Genomic DNA, 24,253 nt, shown 5'->3' on the forward strand with positions numbered 1-24,253 from the left:
TTCCCATATTCCCACCACTCTCCTTTCAAATCACAACAAAAGCGACTCCATGTCGGATGTCGTGTCATCTGAATATGTCTGTAGGCCCATTCCATTAGGGCAGAGGTTTTCGCTGGTGGGCCGGTGGTCACGTTGCCTCCATGATCCTTGAGCGCCGTAACCACTACTTGAGGCCCGTAGGCATCATTGTGCTGGACTTATGCTGTCTCCTTCAAAGAAGACTCCGTGGTGCACGCGTAGCACTAGCCCGGCATCGCCTTCCTCGAGGGAATAGCTCGAGGCCTCACGCTTGATCCCTGCACCTCGTGTGCGTCTGCTAGGTACAGGCCTGTGAAGGGGGCCGAGTTTGACTGCAGGCAGGCATGTGCCTTATTCCTAATACGACTGCGGCGTTAGCTAGGTCCGCCACGAGTGTAGGAGAAAATGAATGAGTTCGAGGTTTGCGCTCAGAGAGAAGATTATTGCTCGACATGTCCAAGCTCAAGGCCGAGAAGTCGACCAAGATCGAACCGCTCGACCTTTCAAGCTGATAGGTTCCGACTAAGGATGACGATACAATGGTTTTCATCATCGCGAGAAATGGGTTTCATAATGTAGTTGTTACTTACTTTCTGTCGCGAAGGGTGCAAATAGGAAATCGTCTGGCCAGAAGAATACCCCCGGGGAGGTGCGAGCGCGTTATTATTCTTCAGTTGAGGGTCTTCGGAGCCTATCGGTAGACACTGCGGACGACGAGATGGTGTGCGAGAATCCAAAGTATGTTCAGTCGTATTCAAGAGTGTCGAGGCCCGTTTCAACGATGTCCCAAGTTCGCTTTCGCAGATCGGGTTTCGGCTCATACGGCTTGCTCCGGGCGGATTTCTTGCCTTTCTTCCTTTTCTTGCCGGCCCCGGAGGATGCAGTCGGGGTTGGCTTTGCGTCGGAGGTTGCATTTCCACCATCTTCAACTTCGCCATCTTCAGCTTCGTTTCCGCTGGGTTGATCAACGACGGCAGGCAGCTTTTTACCCTTGCGACGTAACGTCTCAAGCTCTGAGTGACGGAACATGGCAATTTGCTCGTCGGTCAAAATGCGTTTGACGCCATCGTCATAGTAGCCGAGGCCATCATCGTCGTCTGGATACTCAGGCTCTGCATCATCCAGGTTATGAATTAGAGAAGCTTCTCTCTGAGGGTTGAGAAAGTCAGAAGTAAAGCCGCCGGTAGCAGAAATTGAAAAGTGCGCCTCATGGAAAGCGACAAGCTCATGCTGATGAGCATGTCAGTGACGACATTCAGGGACGCGGGTGTGGGACGGAGAAGATGCTTACATGACTGATCTGTGGTGGTGGGAATGGCGCATTGACAGCTTGAGGTATTCTTGCTGAAAAGGCCATCCTGACCATTAAAAAGGGAAGAAATGGACGGAACTGGTTCTGGGCAGGGTCTCACTTTATTTGCGCCGTCGCAAAAAGTTAGTGGTGCTGAGGCCAAAACTGACATTGGTGAGATCAGGTTGGTCGCGACTGGTCATAATGAGGAAAACTTGAGGTGCCATTTCCCAAGACGAGCCAGGGTCACGTGCACAACAGGTTCGCGGAGCAACGACATGGCACGAATTCGCATCTGCCGATTGAGCCCGACAGAATAAAATCTGCTACATCGCGCCGTTTTTGATGCTCAATAACAAGACTTGGCATCGAGGGAGTGAGGTGGCAGACAGGTCCATCCGCGTACATAAAAACCCGGCCCCCACTCCCATCTTTCAAGCATAAACGCACTGGCTTCATCGCAAACCTGCCTTGGTGATCAAGAATCGGTTTGACCAAGAAGGGCCAAGGCACTCTGGAAAGCTTGAAGAACTTCAGACACTTTGTCGGTGTTAGCAAGAGCTGCATGCATCTGACGATTGGGGGGGCTGAGAACTGACTGTGCTGCTGCCGTTGCGCCATGGTCTGCTCAGAAAGATTGACAAAACGCTGTCGGGTTTGAAGTCGCTTTACTGCGCGCTGGGTATCATGAGCACTCGACGATGCTGCCCAAATGTTGAAGAACTACAAAATCATGGCCCGTGTGAGTTCAACGTATCCACGAAGGACGTTGGACTGAAAATATGGTGCTCACCTTGACCAGCTCGTTGAACTCATTCATGAGTTCCTGTTCCTGGCCATCGGCATCTGTGAGAGCCTTGTGGTACCTGGCCTCAAAGTCTTCCCAGTCGAACGAGGTGAAGACGCCCGGGGTGCTGGGTGTGTTGGCCCGTCCATTGCTAAGTTGCTGTTCAGGACGAGGCTCGGGTGTGGAGATCGATTGAATTTCTTTGACATCCTGTGGGTCCCCCGCCATGTTGCTCAGGCCGTTCCGGAGAGTGGAAATGTGGAATGAGTCGTGAGATGTAGAAGAGAAGATGAAGAAGGGCGCCCTTCGTATGACCGATAATGAGGCAGCAGCGTTCGTGGTCGTTGCCTTGGTGAATCAGGTGTCGAAGCAGCGGTGACTGCACTCGAACGCTTGCTAATCCAATATTTCAGTTGCTTATTCCTCTTCCAGGATGGCTATTGTGCCGTGCAGAGTTTGTGCCCTGCGGTTGTGAGGAAGGACTACCCGATATGCAGTTGGGTCTTCGCGTTTCGGGTAGGTAATCATTGATGTTGCTCCAAGGTTTGATCCCAATGAGAGCAAATACGCTATCCACTGGGCGTCCGCTATCACCCGTAGAAACTGCTGTAGTGCTCATAGACTAAGGAGTGAGCATGTCGCTTTGCCTTTCCAGTGAAGGTATGCTGATGAGCCTATGGTCCTGACAGGCATCAGATGACGAGCATGGATTGCAATAGCAAACGCGTCCAGGAAAGCTAGCTGTGTCGGATTGCCCAATGTTCCACCAGCCCCCCGATTGAATGATTGTGGCGTCGGGACGCTAAGGACCGAGAGGTCAAGCTGAGGGTGTGTGGCTGGTGCGCCGCCGCCGCTGCCTGCCTGATGATGCACCGTTCCTTACCGCCTGTGCTGTGTGGCTGACGAATGACTGATGATCGATTCAGGTACCTCATTGATCTAACGACCCGTTCAACGTCCGCGTGACTTCATCCGCTTGACTGCCTTCGCCCTGAAATCGACCTCGTGATAATCCAGGTATAAAGGATAATCTATTTAGGGTTTTGTTGATCTCATCTCCTCTGCAAATCTCTCCCGATCCGGAAGTTCCTTTCACTTTACCTCATTGATGCGCCCGAGTCCATCGATAACATCGACTCGACGAGCAGGACCCTCAAGACGATCATCTGTTCGTCAAGACGCTCGATATCAGCACGGTAACGACAATAAATATTGATGCAACTGCGACATCCACAACATGAGCTGCGACATATGCGGAAGGTCGCATCACGCTCAGCGCCTGCCTTTCCTATGTGCCGTGGATGCCCGTAACCACTGTTATGATGGCCGTATCCAGAACGCCCTGGCACTCCTGGAGAACGAGAAGCTCCAGAAAGAAATTGGCGAAATCGTCAAGTCGTCGGAGAACGAGATTCGCCCTGGTGATTCTGCCCCGAAGCACACCATCGCCATGCGATACTCCTTGTCTGAGCAGCGGGCAGCCGAAGACAGGACCAGTCGCATCATCGAACAGGCCGATAGGTTGAAGGCCGAGGTTGCTGCTGCGCGGGCGGAAATTGAAAGCCGCAGGGCTGTCATCGCTCGTCGAAAAGCTGAGCTCGCATCTGCGTCGAATGGCCTTGCGGCACGTCGAGCCCGTCAGCTGGAAGACACCGAGAGGTCTATCCAGTCTCTCAATTTCAAGTGGGAAAGGAGCGCCGACGGCATGGCAAGGACCCGCGCCTTCTTATGCATGGAAGCGGCAAAACTCTTTGGACTACGCCGCCTGAAGAAGAGCAACTCTCCGTCTCCGTATGAGTACCGCATCGGATCTGTGACCATCACGGACCTTTCCTCAATGCACTGTAAGTGCTTCCCGTTGTGGTTTTCGAAGTGACTTGTTTGTACGAATATCGGCTGACGATGAAAGCTGCTTCCCCCGAGCAACTCTCAACATGGTTGGCGAACGTTGCTCACATTCTATCACTGGCGTCCTATTATCTCGCCATCCGACTGCCTGCCGAGTTAACTCTGCCACATCGCGACTATCCACGGCCGACAATTTTCAATCTTGTTTCGTCGTATCGCCATGATGATGTCGCCTTCCCTGGTACTTCACCCAACTCTCATTTCGGAGGTGGCCCAGAAGGCAGCAACAACAACGCCCCGCCTGGTCCGCGACCTCGGCCGTTGTATGTGGACAAGACGCTACCTGTGCTCGCCAAAGAGGATCCAGCAACGTATTCTATGTTTCTTGAAGCGGTGACGCTGCTTGCGTACGATGTCTCATGGGCTTGCTGCACGCAGGGTGTGTCGGTTGGTGATCGCAGCGCCTTCGAGGACGTCTGCCACATTGGCCGCAATTTGTATAACTTGCTCATTGGCCAGCAGCTCCTTGGCGTTCCGACCGGGAAGAGGTATCCATCGCCTGGCTCTGTCGACAAGAAAGATGGCCAGGAGGACGCAGCCAGCATGACATCTTGGGTAGGCCGCTATTCCCACGGAACGGCTCGAAATTTCCTCGGCGGTGCTGAGGGAGCGGACTTTGTGAAGAGCATCAAACTTCCTGGTCCTCTGAAACTCGCAGACAAATTGAAGACAAAGCTGTCAAGCGAGGTGACGGCACCAGACTGGGAAGTCCTTCAAGAAGATGCTTGGGCCGAGGTGGAAGATGAAGCGGATGGTATAGACGCAAGACAAGACAAGATGAAAAACGGAAAGGTCGCAGGTGACTCGAACAAGGAACCCAGAGCTGTCTCAGGCTCAGGAACAAGTGGTTGGACCAAGGTTAAAAGTCGATAGCAAAGCCCCGACGAGGCCCAAACAGAGAATGCCGTGCGGAGGACATTATTATGGTCCGATGCCACCCATAAGAAACAAGTTGATTGCGTGTTGACGTAGAAAATACGGGCGTGCAGAAACGGAAACGAAGACGAGTGGTCGTGATACTGGTTCGAGAGTAGGTGTTGCTTACTTCTTTGTTTTTTTTGTTGCTTTTCTTTCCGTGGACTTCTGCTCGTGGTCACAGGGCTTTCCCCCTCGTACGACTCAGAAACGCCCTCATAGTGAAGCCTAGTCCTTGAGCTTCTCGTCAAACCCCTCCTTCGTTTCTTCTCTCTCCGCTTCTACAGCACGGCGTGAGGCAAGTGCCGCGTCCAGCCGCTCCCGGCCAGCCAGTTCCGCAGCGTGAGCGCCAGTGACCTGTTGGGCAGTGAATCGACTCTTTCGGGGTGCAAAGAGACGGCGCTGGGCTATCTCAGCTGGGCCCTGCTGAGGAGGAGATAGAATGACGACGGCGATCGTGGTGGCGGGCGTTTTGCGAGCACGGTCCGGATCATCTTCGTCTTCGTGTGGTCGGGGGCGGGGTCGGTTATTAGAAGGCTGCGGCGTGGCCGGCAAAGGGGGCAGTTCGTCCCGGGCGGTACGGGGAGGGGGGTTGGCGGTCGACGGAGAGGACTTTGCCTCTTTCTCGTACTCAACCTTTCGGCCGGCACCCAAGTTCACCTTCCGCTTTGCAACAGTATTCCTCGATACGAACATCGCGTTCGGGTCCTTTGGTTTGCGACGTAATGGCTTCTTTGGTCCAACGGGAGTTTCTGGTGCAGGCGGCCTCGGAGATCCTGACGCTATACCCGGCTCTGACTTTGTGCTCGGCTCCGGGACCGTCGTGGCAGGAATGGGAGCAGTGATCCCTGGTACGATCTCAGGCTGGCTAACGGACTCGCCAACTGTGGTCATTTGGCTAAGAGATTCAGGCACTTCTTCTGGAGACGCCACGGTCAGCCCGGCCGGGACCTGTCCCGCGCTAACCTCAATGACCGAAACCTGCGTTTTGATGTCGTGGCTTGGAATTTCTGGCTGTGTCGGGTGGGGAGTGTTCTCAAGAAGTGTTGTTAAAGGTATAGGGGGTATTTGAGGGCGATCTGGCTCTGCAGGGATGGGAGTGTTCTCCAGAAGTGCCGTCAAATGTATAGGGGGTGTTTGAGGGTGGTTTGGCTCCCCAGGGATAGGAGTGTTCTCGAGGAGTTCCGTTATAGGCAAAGGTGATGTCTGGGGATGGTCTGGCTCTGCAGGGGTGGGAGTGTTCTCGAGAAGTGCCATGAAATGTACAGGGGTAATTTGAGCATGGTCTGGCTCTGCATGAATGGGAGTGTCTTCGAAGAGTCTCGGTATAGGTATAGGTGATATTAGAAGATGGTCTTGCTGCATGACATCTAGTGCAGTAGGCGTGTCGTTGCGGCAGACTTCCTCGCTCATATTGGCCTCTTTACTTTGGTAGACGTCCATTGTGGAATACCCCACAATGGGTGAAAACCCCGTTTTCAGAATCATCGACTGCTGTGGGACGGTAACCGAGACCTCAGACTCCATCTCCGCGTTTATCTGAACGGGAATATGTTTCTCGGGCACGCATATCAGACTAGCGGCGAAAGCCGGCTGCTCTTCAAGGCCGCACCGAGGTGCGTCATCCATTTCCTCGTCGTTATGGTCCGTGGAAGGAGAGCTTCGGTTCGGCTTATCGCGGAATATGTCGAATTTAGGTTGGTCGAAGATGACAAGCATTTCTTCGAGGCTTGAAATGGCGGGCACCGGGACGGTAGGAGCCGGAAGAGGAGGGGAGATGGGCACAATGGCCACAATCGTCGTGGGAGGAACAAGACTGAGAACAGGATCGGAGCAAATCTCCGGAAGAAGTATAGCCATGGTTACAGCCGTCGATGCCGATAAAGTCGGGATATGCTGGACGACCGGGGCGAGAGGGGCAATTGACGCGACACGCCTGACAGGGGAGAAGGCGAGGGTGGGTATAGCGGCACTCGAAAGTGCCTCCCGAGCCATCATCGCCTCCATCTCCTTGTTGGCTTGCTCAAGCTCCCTCATGACAATATTTCGTTCCAACGTCATTTCCAAAAGCTCAACCTTGAGAGCATGCTCTCGGGCTGACGGGCAGGGGTAATCGGGCACAGCTGGACCTGTGACCTTTTCCTTATCCTGCTCCGGGCTCATAGTATGAGAGTGATGGGAGGATGAAGGATCGGCTGTTGCGTCCAGGGCGTCTTGGACCCCAGGCTCTTGGTTGTCGATCGGCCTAGCGAGCAGAACGGCGGATACCTAACAGCCATTCCTTTCGTCGAAGGCGTACCGATCAACCAGGGGATAAGCGCCGGGCGTCCCAGTGACGGACCACTCGTTTGGAGTCGCAAGCCAGTTCGAGACGGGTCCCATGATGTCGGCTAAGCAGTTCCTCATCCTTTGGTATGATACAAAGATCAGGTGCAAGCACCATAGCAATGTAGCCGGAAGGGTCGCAGTAATCATCAAGGATAGCACGGATTCCAGGAGATACCAGGTCGAATCGATGGCTCCTTCATATGAGGGATGCCTGTTCCTTCTATTGTGAAAACTTAGCAAAATCTCTATCCCTGATGCTGGAAGGACGGTAACGTACAAGAAATCGAGCCAACTCTGTATAATGGAAACTTCATCCTCGATCACCATCCAGTTGGTGCTCACAACATGACGACCAGTTCCGTAGTACATGTCGGCATCTGCAGTAATGGCGGATGGGTGTGGATACTTGGTCTCCCAACAAAGTAGGGCAACAGCGATGTAAACGATAAAGCCATGTATCTCGCGAATCTCGCGATAAGAGCTCATCAGGACGAGGCATGCCGTCGCCACAGCGATGAGGGCGTAAGAAATCATGGGAAAGAGCACGATGGTTCTTCGGATTGAATTGATATGAGAACGGGAGAGTGAGAAGTGATGGCCCCTGATGAGAGACTCGTGAATGATTGATGGAATATCTGATGTGGATGAAGGACGTTGTGGAATTGGCAGTCGATCAGAAGTTTTGGACAAGTGGTATTGAAAGCAGAGAGAAAGAGAAATTTTACAAGCCTTCGCAATGTCTTCCGGTCGTGAGCCTTATGGCTTCTTCGTAGGTCCAAGCTTCCAAAAGTTGCCTTACAAGCTGCGAATATTATCAAATGGTTCTCACTAGGTTACCTTCGTGGGGGGAGGTGCAATTGTAGCCTGGCTGGTAAGGGTCCCGTCATGGGCTCGACGAAGTCACGAGGCGAGAGTAGGATGAAATGTTCCTGAGCCTTGAGGATCTGGGATAGTATTTGGCACGAGGTTATGCGGCGTTTGGTCTTCCGGCGGCTAGCGAGATGTCCCGCGCCGTTCCGAGCTATGCATACGATATCGCCTTTGTTTGCTACCACCAAATTCCCTTGTCATTCCACTGTATGCCTGCGAGTTTTGAATAAATGTTCTTAGCATGGTGTTCGTTGATAAACCTCATCCATTGGTCTTGAGTGTAACATCATCTATGGAGTTCATTGATTTCTGTCATGATGGATGGCATGGAGTACTAGTAATGAACACATTTTCTCTACTCTGAGCTTCATACTGCCTGCTCGCAAAGGGTGCGGGCTTCTATCATGTGAGCAGGCAGTACTTTCGGCCACTTAGCCTAGCCAGCTCCTCGATAGACTGTCGTGGCGAGTGTGCAACCGGAATCTTGTGGGTGTGAAGGGCAGGGCTTATTATGCACAGTACGAAGTCGTCGTCAGGGAGCTGAGCGATTGATAAATTGACCAACGTCAGCCTCGCTGCTGGGATCTCAGAACCATGAACGTCAGGGTCATATGGTCAAGTTGAATGTCATCAGGTAAGTGCACGTGCGCACGCATTCGGAATAAACTGCCTTGCTTCCTGTTGAAGGTTCAGAAACGTAAGAGATTTGACCCGGCCGCGCTCGAAAACCCCTCAAACGCAATACTATTTCCGTCATTAATTCATCAAAGGGTATCCCGTCCAGAACCATACGCTCCATCCAAGTCTACTTCCTGCCCCTGGCAATCAGCCGCTCATGAAGATCAACGACCACATCGCTCCACGAAGGGGAGTCGGCCAGCCTGTCAACAACCTTTTCACCCAGGTGCGTGGTAAGGAATTCTCCCATCTTGCCTGTGTTGAATGTCTCTCCATATACGACTCTTGCGTCAGGCTGGATGACAAAGTCGAGTCCATCAGAGGTGCTCACACCGCGCAGACCAAGCACAATCTCGACTCTCGTCTCAATGGCCGTCAGCAGAAGCGACGAGCACACGGAGATGGAAGAATCAGAGGTGCGCGTGACGGACGTGGGAAAGGTCATGTTGACGCGGCGGATGTCGTCGCAGGTGGAGACGGCTCTGTCCCATGCCGCACGGATCACATGAAGCAAGTCGACAATCTTAGTGCGGCTCTGCGGGAGACCCCGCACATGGTCGCGGATGCACTGCACGAAGAATTCCTGTTCCACCGAAGAGGTTCGCGGGCTACCGTCGCCGTTGGTCGCGATGTACCAAAGATCGATTTGCGAGTTCTTGCCTTGGGTGCTGCCGAAGGCAGATATGTTAAAGACAAGTTCGATGCTTCGTCGGTACGTCATGGAGACAGTCGAGTCGGCAATGCCGGAGATGGCCCAGCCGTGCTGCTTTTCAATGGCATCAACTCGAGCTGGGGATATGGTTAGCATGAGGAATAGCTATGAGAGCAACATCCAAAACTAACCCTTGAGTGTAGAGATCTCACTGGTCGACCAGCCGCGACATTCCTCGCGAATCTTCTCGGCCTCCTCAATCTCCTCTTGCCATGCCCGCTTGCGAGCAGTGAGCTGCTCCACAGTTGCTTCTGATTCCTCAAGCTGCGCTCGGAGTTGCACAATCTGCTTAGTCTTCTTCTCCATGTCACTATCGACATCCGCGAGCTCGGATCGAACAGCCTCGAGCTCGGATGGGTCGCAGTCGGCCAGTTCCTGTGCCACAGCTTCGAGGTTTATTCGCTCTTCGTTGAGCACCTCAAATCGAGAGATGAGGCTCGGAAGAATGGAAGACAGGAGCTTCTGTTGCTGCTCAAGCACCTGGTCGTCGGCATCCATGCCTTCTGCTATTCTGATGAGGCCCTCCTTGAGACCCTCCTGGAGCGCCGTACGCCAGGCATACCACATCGCCTTGCTCTCAAGTCGGGCATGCGACTTGCCATTCTTGAATTGGTTGTCAAGCACATTCTTGATCTCTGGTGTCGCAGACATGTACTCTCGGAACAGTGGCGGGTTGTCTTCAAAAGTCTCTGTTTCAATCTCGCGAACAATCCTCCGTCCTTCGGAAATGTATTTCTTGAGTTCACGGCAGGAATGCTGGTAAAGCTCCAGCATCGGAACTGTGCAGGCACCGGCGACGACGCATCGCTCCAGAGGAAAGTTGCCCTCGTCGTCAATCAGCCCATCCTTGAAGGCCTCGGGCGCCTGGGTGTGGCGCCGCTTCGTTGTCGTCAATTCCATGAAGCGAATCGATGTCATGTTGAGAAATTCCTGGAGGTGGATGCGATCTTCGCCCTGGTCAGTCTGCAAAGACGACTCATCTTTGACGGGCGATCGTTCAAAGTCCATCAGATGGGTCGCCGTGTCATCTTCGATGTCTTTGAACCGGGTCTGTCCTCTCGGGGTCGTGGCATTGCCACCATTCCTCGAGGACAGCGCCGTCAGAGTGGGTGTTTGATGTTCCTGTGTTGAATCTTCAAGGCTCTTCTGAGACGATCGTAGCGATCGTCGGCCAGTTGTCTCGGCTTTGCTGGGGGGCTGTTGAAGCCTAACGTTCTTGACCGGGCTCCCCTGGTGATTCTTAAGTCTTTTGACACCATCATCTGCTTCAGCTTCTTCGTCATCTGATAACTCAAATGGTCGCTTGCCGAGAAGACCTTTTGCGCTGCCGACATGAAGACTCTTACGGCCCTTCAAGGGCTTCCTCATTGGGCTCATGCTTTGGATCATTTCTTTCAGGTTGAGCGTAGCCTCCCTGTCGTCTTGACCGTCAACCTCGCGCTCAAGAATCTTACGTTGGTTCTCCTTCTCCTCTTCCTCCTCGCGGTCGTTGTCGACTTCGAATTCCATGACGCGGGGATTTGCGAAGGAAACACCACGGTTCTGGCCAGGCACAAATGCCTGAGTAGCATCACTCAACGACTCCCGACGGTCGAAAATGGCAGCCACCTTGGGTGATCCCAAGCCAGCTCTGTCAGCACCCACGCCGGACAGACGGCGCGTCTGTGGCGTCAAAACAACCAACGGCGTCCTAGCTCCCGTGCTGGGGTCTTGCTGGAAAACGTCTAGGTTCTTTTTGGCCGATTTCACAGGCGAAGGGGTCGCCGGCTTGCTGTCTGGTAGCCTCGAGCGGCCAAGCTGCTTCGTTCGCGATTGCGGAGTCCTCGTAGGTGATGAGACTGGCTTACATGGAGACGGCGTGGCTTTTGTCGGCGACGCCGATTTTGACCTCGCTCTCGCTCGCGACTGCGCGGTCGACTTCTGCGGGCTTGGAGTGGTTCTCAAAGGAGAGGATTGCGGCGTTGCTGTCCCTGGACGTGGCAAGCTGCGTCGAAGAGCGCTGCCACCGAAAGAATTTGTCTCAGGAGTTCCTGGAGCTGACATTATTGTTGGCTTGGTTGAAGCGGCAAGCCGTTGTGCTGGCGATTTTGGGGGAACACCTATTGATCCGGCTTTTGAAGGCGAATCTGGCTTGTCGACCTCCTCTTCCATGAACTTCTTAGCCTCACTGCGGGACTCTGGCACATGAGGACCCTTGAGAATACTGCCCATGGCGACAGTCATGTCCATGCCCATAGTTTGGTCTTGTTCCACGTTGTCTTCGTCGTTGCTGGCAGCTGGCAAGATACGCCCAACACCAATGGTCATATCCATGCCGACTGTAGCATTTCCGTCGTCCTGGCCTTGGGCCCCAGCCACAGATGGCAAGATCCGACCAACACCAACGGTCATATCCATGTCCATGGTGTCGTCATCCGGGTTCTTGCTGTTGGCCGAAGTCATGGTTCTACGCCGAGTGGCAGTGGCCTGGTTGGTGTTGCGTGCCGGAATCAGGCCGCCGATGGCTGTTGTGATTTCCATTGACATGTCTTCATTCTCGTCTGGTTCGAGATCTGGCACACTCCTCAGAATACCTCCGAGAGCTTTGGTAACTTCCATGGTCTCGTCCATTTGCATTGTTTCCTCGCCTTCTTCCCCATGCTCGTGTGGATTGGCAGTTTTGTCCCTAGGTTGCGATAAAATGCCGCCAATGGCGCGAGTTACATCCATGGACATGTCGAGCTCTCCGTCGTCTTGTTCGTCATCTGGTGAGGGAAGGATGCCGCCCACAGCTTGGGTCATTTCCATGTCCATCTCCATAGCGCCATCGTCTTCGTCAACATCGTCAGCCGGGGGCGATGGCGGCTCGTGGCCTGCGTGCTTTCCAGCTTGAGGAGCATCACTCTTGTCGGAGTTCTTCTTGATCCAACCAAATGATGGGATGACTTCTTCTTCGCCCTCAGAGTCGTCGAGGCCCAGTTTCTGGGTGCCGGCCGTGCGCGCTGCCATACGAAGTGCTTCTTCCAGTGTGTCACTGTCGCCAGTCGACGACCCTGAGCGACCAGACATGGCAGACATGACCGATGCGCCAGTGACCTCGTGGTCCTCGACCGTCATCATCGTGCCGTCGTCCACGTCGGAGTCATCATCAGAGTTGGAGTCCTCCTCTTGTTCGTCATCTTGAATTTCTTCCACAGCATCGGCAGGCTCCGAGTCGGAGCTGTATATTGACGATGCCATCGTAGGATCATCGTTGTCGCCATAGTTCGCGGCTGGGAGGGCAGAGCTTCTTCTTCGTTTTCTCTGATGGGCGTCCCTTTGGTCTTCTGGTGATTCTGGCACCAAACCGTCAACCTGCTCTTGTGACGTTCTGGATCGGCTCGAAGCTTTGTCGTTGGTGCTAGGTTTTGAGGATGCGCGCCGCGATGAATCCCTGGATGCCTCTTGCATGAAGTCGATTTCGTGAAATGTGTGCAGTGTTGCTTCGGCTGCAAAGGACACTCTACGATTCGCCAATGACTTTCGGCGCGCTTCCCTTCGGTCCCGTTCTTCGCGCTGTCGCGCCTTTGCCTGTTGCTCTTCCTCTGTTCGCAGCGCAACTTTGGCGCCGGAGGATGCATCTTGCTGGCTAACGTGCACGCTCGGTGGCGTGTCAATCTTTGAAGGGCCTGAGCCTTGCCTCTTAAGGGGCGGGATTTCAGGAAGTGGCGCGATTGCTGGTTTGAGAATCGATCGGGGAGGCGGTCGTGAGGGGGCTGCAAGAGACTGTGACATTTTAGTATCTTCAACTCATATCGCGACAGGGGGCATGGCACATACGGCTCTTCGATTACCGTTGGCGTTCTTCAGAACGTCCAGGCCGCCAGGCCCAATGCTCTTGCTTCGCGACTTTTTCCGGTTGGCAGCAAGAGAACTGCTTCCAAGATCAAGTGTCACGTTCTCTTTCTCTGTAGGCTTGACTGACGATATTTGGCCGCCAATAGACTTGCGCAGTCTGCGCGTCGCTGGAACTGTCGCGTCGCCGGAAGAAGACATGTTGAATGCTGTAGGGATGAGGCGACAGCAAGCGCTTCTTCTGGTGACGAGGATTCGAGTCGCGTCGAGGTGCAATTGGGAGACGATGTTAGTGATGATGGTGTCGCGCATGCCCATGTTCAGTCAAAGTGGGCTGCATGTACAAGGGTTTCCTATGTTTACATCTGACAGGCCCCGTGATTGGCTGTCTCGCCTGCTGGTGTCAACAAGGTCCACGCGTTGCTGAGGCATCGGATTTTTCCGGATGCCCCACCTCTATCGATATGCTCCAGCCCCATGTGGCCAACTAAACGTGGCGCAGCCGTGGCTTGCCCCTCGCCAAATTTTCCACCCACAGGCCCTAATTCTTGTGATCTCGAACCCAGTCGCCTACCTCAGCAAAAGTTGTAAGCCGCATCATCGTCCATCGCCCAACGCCCATCAATCCGCCGACAACCAGTTGAGGTGATTACCTTCCCCCACGACCGCCAGGTAGGTGTCGCGAGCATACCAACCTATCGATCGAACCACCGCCCTCTCTGTCGACACCGTCCTGACTTGTCTTTCTACAGAGCCGTGACCGATCACTACCGACAACATGGCTACCGAACTTACCGTCCAGTCGGAGCGCGCCTTCCAGAAGCAGGGCATCTTCCTCAACCAGAAGACCAAGGCCAAGTCCACGCGCCCTGGAAAGGGTGGCCGCCGATGGTACAAGGACGTCGGTCTGGGTTTCCGCACCCCCAAGACCGCCATTGAGGGCACCTACATCGGTACGTCGGATCGTGATACTTGGAAAGATTTTGAAGCGCGAGGGGGAGCATGCTTGGAGCGTCGAGCGAATCACTGTTTCTTGCAGATGAATGCGCGCAAAGGAGCCATGGTCACACTGGAATTGGTTTGAATCTCTATGCTAACATGGACGCGTCTCTCAGACAAGAAGTGCCCCTTCACCGGCCAGGTCTCCATCCGTGGCCGTATCCTCACCGGCACCGTTGTCTCCACGAAGATGCACCGCACTCTCATCATCCGCCGCGAGTACCTCCACTTCATTCCCAAGTACGCCCGTTACGAGAAGCGCCACAAGAACCTCGCCGCCCACGTCTCCCCCGCTTTCCGTGTTGAGGAGGGTGACCAGGTCACCGTTGGCCAGTGCAGGCCTCTGAGCAAGACTGTATGTTGCGACTGGAACGCAGCCGCCAGGCTGATGCCTGGCTCTACGCTAACAAAGTGCAGGTCCGCTTCAACGTCCTCCGTGTGCTTCCCCGAACTGGCAAGGCGGTCAAGAAGTTCAGCAAGTTCTAATCGGCTCTTTGGCATTTACGGCGTGTACGCGGTGAGGGTTCTGCTTTACGCTACCGGATGGGCGGTCACCAGGGAACGGCATCCGCATGATTTGTGCAATAGATGCAGATCAGACCAAAAGAATTCGATCAGCCAAAACCAACGGAAGATGGTTTCGACATGTGAGGCACAACGGTTATGGATTGTTTGACGACTAGGACCAAAGGGTGGGAGAGGCGGATCTGCGTCGCGTGCGAGCGCGCGCACCAGGCCATGGTCAACTCCTTTTTTTGGGGAAAGGGCGATCTGGCTTGACGTGGAATGACAAAACGACGGCTCGTTCATCCTCGTCTCGCCCCTCTCGGTCTGTTCGTGTGATGTAGCGGCTGGATATTTGACCAGTACGCATGTGAAGTCAGTTCCCATGACTATACTCCCCTTTTCACCCCACCCTTGACTACACTCTGAGATGTACCTGCTCTCCCGTGGTACAACCCAATTTTTGTCTCAAGGAATATGAATGCCTCGGCATGGCGCATCACTCACCGCGACTCCATCGTTCTCCGTGGAGGGCGAGGTCCGTATATCGTTGTCAACACATCTTCTCCATCTTTGTATCTTTTGCGCCGAGTATCCTTTGAGGAGAAAAACGCTCCAGAAATTATATGCAAGCCTCAGCCACAAGACGACTGTGCTGACAGTTGCCAGTATAGGTCCATATTTGGGTCCTGGCGTACACGGCAAGCTTATAAAATACGTGAATGTACGCAAATCTTCACAACCGACATCTACAGACTTAGATTGAAAGTGAACCTAGTCAATCGAACAATAATTGAAATATCCAAAGATTATCTGGCTACAGTGCTAAAGAACAGTGTGGTGTGTGGATTCACAGTGCATTTGCAGATTCAACAGTAGCTGATTGGCGATTGAAATCTTTCCACCCAAAGAACCACCAGCAGACCTAGGTACGGAGCTACGGCGAGAAGCGGAGCGACGCGAACCAGCAACCGCCAACAAACGATCTTTCAAACGCAAAACACATACCATAATCGAGATGGGCTGGCTAGACGGCTGGTGGACGGACGCGCCCAAGACGTCTGATCCTCTTGCATCCATCGACCCCAAAGTCCGCGAGTTCCTACAGCGAGAATCCCCTGTCAAGTACAATACAGCCTCCTCTACGCCATCAGAGACGAAGCCTTTTACCGAAGTCACAGCACCACAGGCACCAGTCGACGACTCCGTGAGACCGCTTGTACCGAAAGAGAGCTTGTTCCAAGACGGCCGCTACGCGCACCTTTGGAAGGGGTACAAACCACAGGGCGAGATCGAGGCCGAGTCCAAGACCGACCATGAGAAGCTTATGGATGTGCTGGAGGGTTACAAGGACCGAAAATACAACCTTGGTCGCGCGGCACTCGAAAATTGCGCCATACAGCAGGAGGAGTGGATCAACTGCATGAAGAACGGTGCTTGGGAGGACCGGCTACAGATGTGCCGAAAGCAAGTACAACGGTTCGAGAGGTGCTATACCATGCAAACGGTATGATTCTAGTCCTCACCTTTCAGGTTTGCGCTCTACTGACTGCGGTCTACCACAGAGACTATTAAAAGCGCTTGGCTACAAATCCATCGTTGATCGGCCGGCGCATGTCGATGAAGACATCCAGATGCACGCCGATAGCCTGTACGTCCGGATGATCGACCAAGAGAAGGCGATTAAGGGGGCAGAGGAGCGCGGCCTGCCGGCGCCAGAGTTCAAGAACGTTTTCCCCAAACCAGAGAATGCAATTGAGCCCGGCGCCGAGCTGCGCAAGAGCTGGGATGAGCAGCTCGACAAATTGCCCGCAGCGGAGCGAGCGACAGAAGAGGCGGCTCTGCGAGCTGACTTTCAAGCGAAGGCGGCTGTGGCTAAGGACGTCCAAAAGTTATGGGATGAGCAGGCCGCGGCGCGCAAAGCGAGAGAAGCTGGGGGGCAGACCAGCATCGCCGAGAAGGTCACGGATATCTTTCGGTTCAGGTAAGGTGTTGATGAAGACCTCCTGGGGTCCAGAAAGGTCATCCCACCAGACCTGTAAGCAGGCCGTCGCTGGCGAAATCGGTGGGAGACAGGTCTCGCTGTACAAAGCTTCAGTCCCTCATGAGCCAACCATCATGACACGATCTGTACACACTCGGAATGTATGACCTGTAAAATATTGTAGATCAAGAATTTGCAGCGAACGAAGGAGCAGTACAACCGATAGCGCCCCATGCTAACATTTACGTCCCGTCCTCAGTGATTCGACATGGTGGCACCTGCGTTCTACGTGAGGCAAATGTCGTCGAGCTGAGAACTCAGGAGTGTGTGCATTGACCCAGCACGATAGAGGGCAAAAGGCAGAGAGCATGGCAGCTCGCAAGTCTTCCATGGCCAAGCCCAAAGAATAGGAACAGAAGGTTATCAGGCACCGTAGAGAATACTAGTATCTTACCTAGTCACTAGCTGGGACAAGCTTGGGCAGCCAACTAGTCCACTATACTTGGCCCACTACGGCCACAGCGGCCATGCCTGTAAGTTCACTGTAATAAGTAAAGCACCTAGGTACCCAAAATGGGAAAAGTGACATGGCTACTATGGCCGCTGCCTATAGACGTGATAGGGCCAGGATTGAGTTCGTGTTTGTGATATACATAGAAAGTACCTAGGAAGAGGAGTACATGACACACCTACGATAGTTTGATCCAACAAAAAATCGAAAAGAGTTTTGGCCAAAAAAGCCCCGCGACCTGCCATAGAGAGCCTGGCTGGGCCATCACAAGTAGCCATCCAGTCTTCAGTGCGCTGGGTCCGCTGATACACAGACCGACGTGCCGACTCTGACGTCGACGATGGTACTACACTTTTGATCACGCATCTTACGACAGTGATGTAGTTCTTGCTAAAAACCTTTGATGAACACTTCAATTCTCTTGCTCTTGAGTTTGTGTCTCGCTACTATTCCCTTCTAGAGTTTAACAGCAGGACTCCTCACAGCCGCAGAGGCCGCAGCAAAGTTCACAACCGGCCTCTTCTCCTCCACGAAGTCCCAGCTCGACATCGGGCTGCGGCTCGGCAGTCTGTAAAGGACATGGTGTCAGAGAAGCACGCTGTGTACAGTGGTGTAAAACATACAGGCTGGCTGCTGATGACCTCATCAGCGGAAGCTTCCATGGGGGCCTGCTGCTGTGGTGCGTCTTGCGTCGCCATGGTGTCGATGGTGTAGTGAAAGTTGCGATCGGCGACGAAGGTGTCGTTATTTGGTTTCACTGAGGAATTTCGGACTTTTTCGATGTAGAATACACGAATGGTTTTGGCTCAGTAGGAAGGTCATTTATCCTTCAAATGTATTCAGCTGCCACCTTCAGGCACCCACAACAAGCTTCGACCGCGTCGATGGCAATGACCCAACGAACCTTGCTATTTTCTCTTTTTGGCTGCCTCCCTCTGGTGGCGCTTGACTCTTGGAGGCCGCATTATCATACCTGAGCCCACGTGCAAGGTTCGAGGCTATAGCTCTGGCGCCGTTGTCCGGCAACACGGCACTGTATGCTAATAGGGGCTGACCAGTTCTCACGAGAAAGAACGTGGATGATCAGGACGGGGCACCTTGTCCAGCACCGATTCTAGCAATCCCATGCCCAAGTTGTGGTGACGTAGTCGATCATGGCACTTTCTGCGAGTCTCAGCTGGTTTGAAAGTTGCCGATAGAACCGGATGGCGTTGCACGAGCATCAAGTATACGTGTTAGCTGACGACGCAACCTCCACGAAAGCCACACCGCGCTTCCATTATACGGTGGACCGGTCCAGATTGGGACCGAAGCGCAGACACAAGGGCGGCTGCGGCCTTTCGGGTGCCGGCCGGCACTAGATTGAGGCTGAACCCTCGAATCCAGAGTCAATTTGAAGTGCCGTAATCGCCGAATGCACAGCAGATTCTGTGCCGGTTTGCCAGAAGCACCCAGCCCCACGCCCTTAGTCCAGGCTCCAGGATTCTCACAGCCATACCGATTGATGCCATCAGTTTCATCATCTGTTTTCCAAAGCCAATGCCGCTCTTTCGAGAAAGGCATTGAAGTCCCTCAATTGTCGAGCTGTGCCGCCAACATCACTCTTGGTGCATGCTTGGTCGGTTATTCTGGAAATAAGGAGCTCAAGGTTTGCCAGATTGGCTTTCTTCTCAGCCGCCGGCGACAAGTCGTCGGCGCCACGACCACGCTCTACGGCGAGATCAATATCGTGCATGGCTGTAGAGGTACCGAGTTGGTGCTATTACATCCCATTAGCCACGCTTTTCCCTCTGCAGCTTCATGGTCCTATGACTTACCAATGCCTCACTTCTCGCTTTTTCGTGTTTAGATCTGACAGCTTCTTTGCGAACAGCGACTTGTTCTCGTTCTGCCCGGAGGCGCATAATCTCGTCTCGCAGCGACGTCTTCTCAGCCTGTTCGCGCCGTATACGGCCGCGAAGAGCATGCATGTGGTCGACCTGGATAGTCTTGCCAGTTGTCAGTATTGCTGGGCCAAACGGGTTCGAGGCTTCCCTACATGTCCGAGAAACCTGTGCTCCAGCTCCGCCTGGAATGCCTCTAGTGCGCGAGTCTTGATGCGAAGTTCTTTCTTTGCGGATGCATCCGGGGCACGTTGCACACCGTCACGCAGAGTATTAAGGCTAGTTTGGATGAGTTCATCGCACATCTGAGCGAGAACATCAATCGTATTCACACCGGACCGTTTTGAAAACGGGATGTCGGCACTGATAAGGTCAAAGTCGGGATCCTCGCCTTCGGCCGGTCGGCCCCTCTTCGTGAAACGCTGTACTGGAATCTCAAAGACACCTTCGTCTGGGCTGTCCACCGCCTTGGGTTGGCGGGCCTTGGCGGTAATTTTAGGCTGTGCCTTTGCAGGTTCCGATGTTGATGTCACCGAGATCTTCTTCTTCCGGCCTTGCCTCTGCTTTGCGGGACTAGCCTTGACCGTTGTTCTTCGGCGTTTGAGTACTGGCTCCTCCGGTGACACCTCTTCGATGTGCTTGTCCTGCTCGACGGCAGTCGCGGACTCCGGAGATGGATCTCGCACCAAACGGCGAGAACGTTTCCCCCCGAGCCGTTTAGCTGCCTCCTGGTTCGAGACCTCTTTCGCTAGATTGTCTTCTTCATTGTGCTGTTCCTCCTCTTCAACGACAGCCGGCTGTGTTTCAACTTCCTCTTCAGGCAGAATGCGGGATGAGAGCTCCGGGGAAGGCCCAGATTGTACGATGGGTGATGTTCCCAATTGCGGAGATGATATTTCTGGCGACCGCGCGTCGGCCTGCGCTGCTTCAGACCCAGCGCTAAGAGGGCTTCGCCGCTTGCTCGGAGTTCGTGTCTTTCGTGTAATGCTACCAGATGTCCGTCGTAGCCTTTCCACTAGAGGGGATGACAGAGGGTCCGCATCAGCGTCGTCGTCTACCACTGTGTCGAGTATTTGCTGCAGCTTTATGCCTGAACTGAGAATCACCTCGGCGGTTCCGTTATGTCGCTTGCTGGTGGCTGGTGCTGTTGCCGGGCTTTCTTCTATCTCTTCGCGGCGGGTTGATGTTCTCGACGCGCGTAGCCCTGCTGACGAAATCCTTTCTGGCTGCTGAGAAACCGGCCCATCGAGTTCGTCGACAGGCGCAGTAGCTTCTGGCGTCGCAATTCTTGGAACTGGCGTCGCATCTGCCGGCTCTTCGCGGGCAGTGATGGCAAGCTTCTCTGTGCTGGCTTTGGAGCGATCATCTTGCCTCTCAGAGCTTGTTCCGAGTCGCTTTCGCTTCGCGGATGTGTTGGGCGTTGACCTTGTTGCTTGAACGGGCGGGGTCGGTGCGGGAGGGTTCTCTGGGCTCGTTGGTGCGACTGTCGATGTTGTCTCGTCACTGAGCATTAGCTGGAAGGACACTTCTTCGACTTGTCCATGTCTTTTTACACGTCAGCAATCCCTAGAGAAAAATCTGGTCCAGGCCGGGACGTACCCGGCACCACGAATGCGCTGCTGCATGCGCTCAGCGCGTGCTATCGAGGTTGAGAGCGTCAGCCATGAACATGAGTGTCCTTCTCGGTAAACTTACTAGCCATGGTGACAACGAATTCAGATTCTACATGAAAAGATCACTGAAATAAGAATCTCAGATTTTGGTCATGATCCTGGACGAATCGAGATAGAACAGGGGTCGTTGGGCGTCGACTTGGAAGCAAGTGCTCAGGAACGGGACGCGTCGCATCGGAAGTGGGGGACGCGCCGATAACACCTTGGCTACACCGAGCTTACCGAAACTACTGGTACAGACCACAACAGCACGGAGCTGCCCCAGAACGCCCCGCACATTCGTGGGAAGCTGCTACTTCAAGTCATGCAAGGAAACGAATTCCCCAATATTACATGCAGAACTTGTGTCTTAACACGCCCTGCACATCGGACAACTCAACATGCCATAGATAGTCTCAAACAAGAGCGTTAGCGATAAATCGGCATTACAGCCTGATAGATGAACAGACAGTTCTGAAGCAGGTTGACGTCAAGCATGCCGTCAGAATAGACCTTCAAAGGGCCTCGAAAGTGAACCATTAGGCTCTCTTGGTGTGATTTTGTTTCGCAAGTCTATACAACCAGTACCCTATAAGCATGTCGAGGTGCCGTTAGTAGCTGACTCAAAGCTTGTAAGATGCGATACCGTAGAAACTGCAATATAGTGGCATGACAAGTAATTCTCATCGCTTGTTTTATGTGTACATGAATTGTTGAACAAGAGTAAGGAAAAAGGTAGACCCGCTATGGAATACCGTGGAATAGATTGCGCATGTAGCCTCCCACAGAGGATTGGGTAGAGAGCACGCGAACCCCCCTGTACCTACGACTGAGACGCAGAATCAGAACACATCATGAGAACACGCACATCTGCGAGAGCCGAGAATCTCTTTCGCGGGCCCTGCCAGGCTTCCGTTTCGCTGCCACTCGGATTCCACCCCTCAGTTGTCCCGCCACTCTTGGCCACCCTGGACTCCACTTGGGGATCCGCCTCGATTGTTGCTGTTGTGACTGGCGCTCGACGAGGCAGCGGGAGTATCATCGTCGTCGTCATCGTCGAGCACCTTGGCAAGCTCATCAGGGTCTTGCATCTTGGCATCGGGATCGACGATGCCGCCATCATACTCTGCCCTCTCCCCGCGCTCAGCTTCTAGCACACCATCATCAGCACTGACGGAGATGCCCCTCGCTCCCCACTTGGACCGGCTACCACCACGTCGGCTTTCGTGACGACCAAGCGCAGGGGCGCTCTCCTCATCTTCCTCGCCATAGTCTTGGTTGCTGGGCTTGCCAAAGATTCTATGGAGGAACCAGCCACGGTTGAGGTCGTCGGCATCGACAACACCACCATTGCGAAGCTTGACCCGTTGGCGCGTGTAGTAGACCCAAGCAAAGTCGACATAGAGCGCTGTCTGCACGATGCCGAAGACGACCGAAACAGCATTGGGGGGCTTGTCCGACAAATCGAGTTCCCGACTAATCCATCCAACAAGGTAAAGAGCCCGATAGGAGCCCAGGGCGACAAGGTAGAACGAGTCGATAACGGTCGGTACGGTAGTCTGACGCAAAAGGAGGAGCTGGGGTAGGATGCAGACAGACTCGAGGATCTGCGAGAAATCCCAAATCCACTATCGGTAGGTGTTAATTGCTTGCTGCCACAAGCCATGGGGACACACATACCACAAACATGCTCCAGTGCGACTTTGGCTCAAGGATAAGCATGGCGAAGGGGGAGAGGAGCAGAGCGCCGCCGAGGGCGCCAGCGCCAACCTTCCAGGCCATCTCGCGCTCCCTGGATCGGGGATAGATCCACTGCATTATCCCAATAGTGTAAAACGACGAGAGAATGTAGAAGGCCTTGAAGAAGCGGTTCCAAAGCACTTGTTCGGAGAAGAAGTCGGTATATCTCGTACAAAAGACCAGGGCATACAGCACCTGGGTAATGAGGGAGACACCTGAATATAATTGTCAGTATGCTCTAGCTTAGTCGGCATCGGATCAATAGCAGTGTACCTTCAGCACTCCTGTTGCGATGGATCGAGAAGAGGAGGATGCATTTCGAGGCAAGGTGGGAGCAGTCTCCCAGCAATCGGAATACCTAGGCACGCATCAGACTAGCCACACTATGGTGTTCGCATCGGCCAAGTCTCTACTCACGTTCCAAGCTGTCATTTCGTATGTCGGAAGCTTGATGAGAACACGGAGTCGACTTTCAATGGGTGTAGTTTGAGGTTACGATTGCGAAACAAATGGCCACGGTCACATCACACGATGCGGTGCGCCGCAGGAGTATGATCTAGGAAAGTAGACCGATACAGCTAACGAACCCGCCGTGTTCTTTGTACTCGTCGTTCGTGTAATCGTCGCAATCGTAGATTTCGTTGCGGTCGTTTGAATCGAGGCTGCCTAGAGGGATGTAGGCAGTCAAGATACCTTAGCTACCTTGTGTTGCGTAATGCGGTTGAGTTGTCCCAGGCACGGCTGGGTGGCTTGGGCCAGAGTCTCCCCTCTCCGTGGACGGCCACCTGGGCGACAAGCTTGGGTGGCCTTATCGATGACAGTACCCACCAACAGCTATCCGTTCTAGGGGTACCTCTCAGAGGAATGAACTCCCACCTCTCAATCCAGGGGATGTGGCGCCTCTTGAGGTGGCTAGGCCACCTCATCACAGTGCACCCCAGACAGGTTGAACAACCTCCTACTGTGTGAACAGCGGCCCCAGCGCTGCGCCCCATAAGGTGCAAGGGCATATTCTGTCATTCCCCGCTCCTGCGCCTTGGTACGTAGCCGTAGGCGCTCTTGAGTATCAGTGCCCTTCCTTCGTAGCTCGAGTGTCAAAGACGATAACCCGACGTATCCGCACCCCTACCACCTCGGAATAGCTCCACATGAAGCCGCCCTGCATGGCCTTGATCTCATGCTTCAGGTCCTCGCATTCGCAAGTATACACACAGGTTTCCGTCTCGAACAAGCTAAAGTATGATGGATTCTCCACTAAAAATTGCGAACACTCACGCCTACCACCCTTGTGTCGCCAACAATGCCAATGATGCCTGAGCTTGTTCATTCGGCCCCACGCCCGAACAATTAAGCTTACAATGCCCACAGTAGTGACTCCATGTCTTTTCCATAGTACATGTAGATGTATTCATCTATAGATGAATACATTTAATAGCAGGTGAACCCGGTAATTTGATGATAGCGGCCATCAGAATTGCCTTGGCCTTGGCAACTCGTTAGTATGGTGAACGGCAACAGACTTGGCATGGACGACCCGTTCCAGGTACAAGGCAGGTAGTAGGAGAGGACCGGAGAGGATGGAGCGGGATCAGGCTATGAACGGTCAGAGTGATCCCTGCCGTGTTCGCTGCCAACCCTCTCTCCGCAATCCGTCAATGTC

At 53.7% G+C, this 24,253-nt stretch overlaps 10 protein-coding genes across 10 annotated transcripts; 3 read left to right on the forward strand and 7 right to left on the reverse strand.

The window, feature by feature from the left end:
- Positions 1–762: 762 nt before the first annotated feature.
- Positions 763–1,512, reverse strand: D7B24_005715 (uncharacterized protein; the record flags this gene model as incomplete). The annotated part of the gene is made up of 3 exons (XM_028639864.1): positions 763–1,248; positions 1,310–1,318; positions 1,480–1,512. 3 exons carry the CDS (start codon positions 1,510–1,512, stop codon positions 763–765), a joined length of 528 nt encoding a protein of 175 aa, XP_028495791.1.
- A 275-nt stretch (positions 1,513–1,787) lies between these two features.
- Positions 1,788–2,324, reverse strand: D7B24_005716 (uncharacterized protein; the record flags this gene model as incomplete). The annotated part of the gene is made up of 3 exons (XM_028639865.1): positions 1,788–1,849; positions 1,909–2,032; positions 2,103–2,324. 3 exons carry the CDS (start codon positions 2,322–2,324, stop codon positions 1,788–1,790), a joined length of 408 nt encoding a protein of 135 aa, XP_028495792.1.
- Positions 2,325–3,333: 1,009 nt separating this feature from the next.
- D7B24_005717 (uncharacterized protein) lies at positions 3,334–4,877 on the forward strand (the record flags this gene model as incomplete). The annotated part of the gene is made up of 2 exons (XM_028639866.1): positions 3,334–3,940; positions 4,006–4,877. The coding sequence occupies 2 exons, from the start codon at positions 3,334–3,336 to the stop codon at positions 4,875–4,877; spliced, it is 1,479 nt and encodes a 492-aa protein (XP_028495793.1).
- A 270-nt stretch (positions 4,878–5,147) lies between these two features.
- D7B24_005718 (uncharacterized protein) lies at positions 5,148–7,781 on the reverse strand (the record flags this gene model as incomplete). Its single annotated transcript, XM_028639867.1, has 3 exons — positions 5,148–7,164; positions 7,219–7,467; positions 7,525–7,781. 3 exons carry the CDS (start codon positions 7,779–7,781, stop codon positions 5,148–5,150), a joined length of 2,523 nt encoding a protein of 840 aa, XP_028495794.1.
- Positions 7,782–8,922: 1,141 nt separating this feature from the next.
- On the reverse strand, positions 8,923–13,521 carry D7B24_005719 (uncharacterized protein; the record flags this gene model as incomplete). Its single annotated transcript, XM_028639868.1, has 5 exons — positions 8,923–9,584; positions 9,639–11,278; positions 11,355–11,477; positions 11,549–13,251; positions 13,306–13,521. 5 exons carry the CDS (start codon positions 13,519–13,521, stop codon positions 8,923–8,925), a joined length of 4,344 nt encoding a protein of 1,447 aa, XP_028495795.1.
- Positions 13,522–14,098: 577 nt separating this feature from the next.
- On the forward strand, positions 14,099–14,805 carry D7B24_005720 (uncharacterized protein; the record flags this gene model as incomplete). Its single annotated transcript, XM_028639869.1, has 3 exons — positions 14,099–14,273; positions 14,436–14,674; positions 14,737–14,805. 3 exons carry the CDS (start codon positions 14,099–14,101, stop codon positions 14,803–14,805), a joined length of 483 nt encoding a protein of 160 aa, XP_028495796.1.
- A 1,036-nt stretch (positions 14,806–15,841) lies between these two features.
- On the forward strand, positions 15,842–16,811 carry D7B24_005721 (uncharacterized protein; the record flags this gene model as incomplete). Its single annotated transcript, XM_028639870.1, has 2 exons — positions 15,842–16,330; positions 16,389–16,811. The coding sequence occupies 2 exons, from the start codon at positions 15,842–15,844 to the stop codon at positions 16,809–16,811; spliced, it is 912 nt and encodes a 303-aa protein (XP_028495797.1).
- A 970-nt stretch (positions 16,812–17,781) lies between these two features.
- Positions 17,782–18,016, reverse strand: D7B24_005722 (uncharacterized protein; the record flags this gene model as incomplete). Its single annotated transcript, XM_028639871.1, has 2 exons — positions 17,782–17,886; positions 17,942–18,016. 2 exons carry the CDS (start codon positions 18,014–18,016, stop codon positions 17,782–17,784), a joined length of 180 nt encoding a protein of 59 aa, XP_028495798.1.
- Positions 18,017–18,837: 821 nt separating this feature from the next.
- Positions 18,838–20,903, reverse strand: D7B24_005723 (uncharacterized protein; the record flags this gene model as incomplete). The annotated part of the gene is made up of 5 exons (XM_028639872.1): positions 18,838–19,077; positions 19,136–19,306; positions 19,357–20,746; positions 20,801–20,840; positions 20,897–20,903. The coding sequence occupies 5 exons, from the start codon at positions 20,901–20,903 to the stop codon at positions 18,838–18,840; spliced, it is 1,848 nt and encodes a 615-aa protein (XP_028495799.1).
- Positions 20,904–21,794: 891 nt separating this feature from the next.
- KDELR3 (ER lumen protein-retaining receptor 3) lies at positions 21,795–23,588 on the reverse strand (the record flags this gene model as incomplete). The annotated part of the gene is made up of 5 exons (XM_028639873.1): positions 21,795–22,481; positions 22,534–22,808; positions 22,867–22,951; positions 23,011–23,040; positions 23,556–23,588. 5 exons carry the CDS (start codon positions 23,586–23,588, stop codon positions 21,795–21,797), a joined length of 1,110 nt encoding a protein of 369 aa, XP_028495800.1.
- Between the last annotated feature and the right edge of the window lie 665 nt (positions 23,589–24,253).

This window comes from Verticillium nonalfalfae (genome assembly GCF_003724135.2).
Source record: "Verticillium nonalfalfae strain VnAa140/NRRL 66861 chromosome Unknown scaffold_37, whole genome shotgun sequence".
Classification (NCBI taxonomy): domain Eukaryota; kingdom Fungi; phylum Ascomycota; class Sordariomycetes; order Glomerellales; family Plectosphaerellaceae; genus Verticillium; species Verticillium nonalfalfae.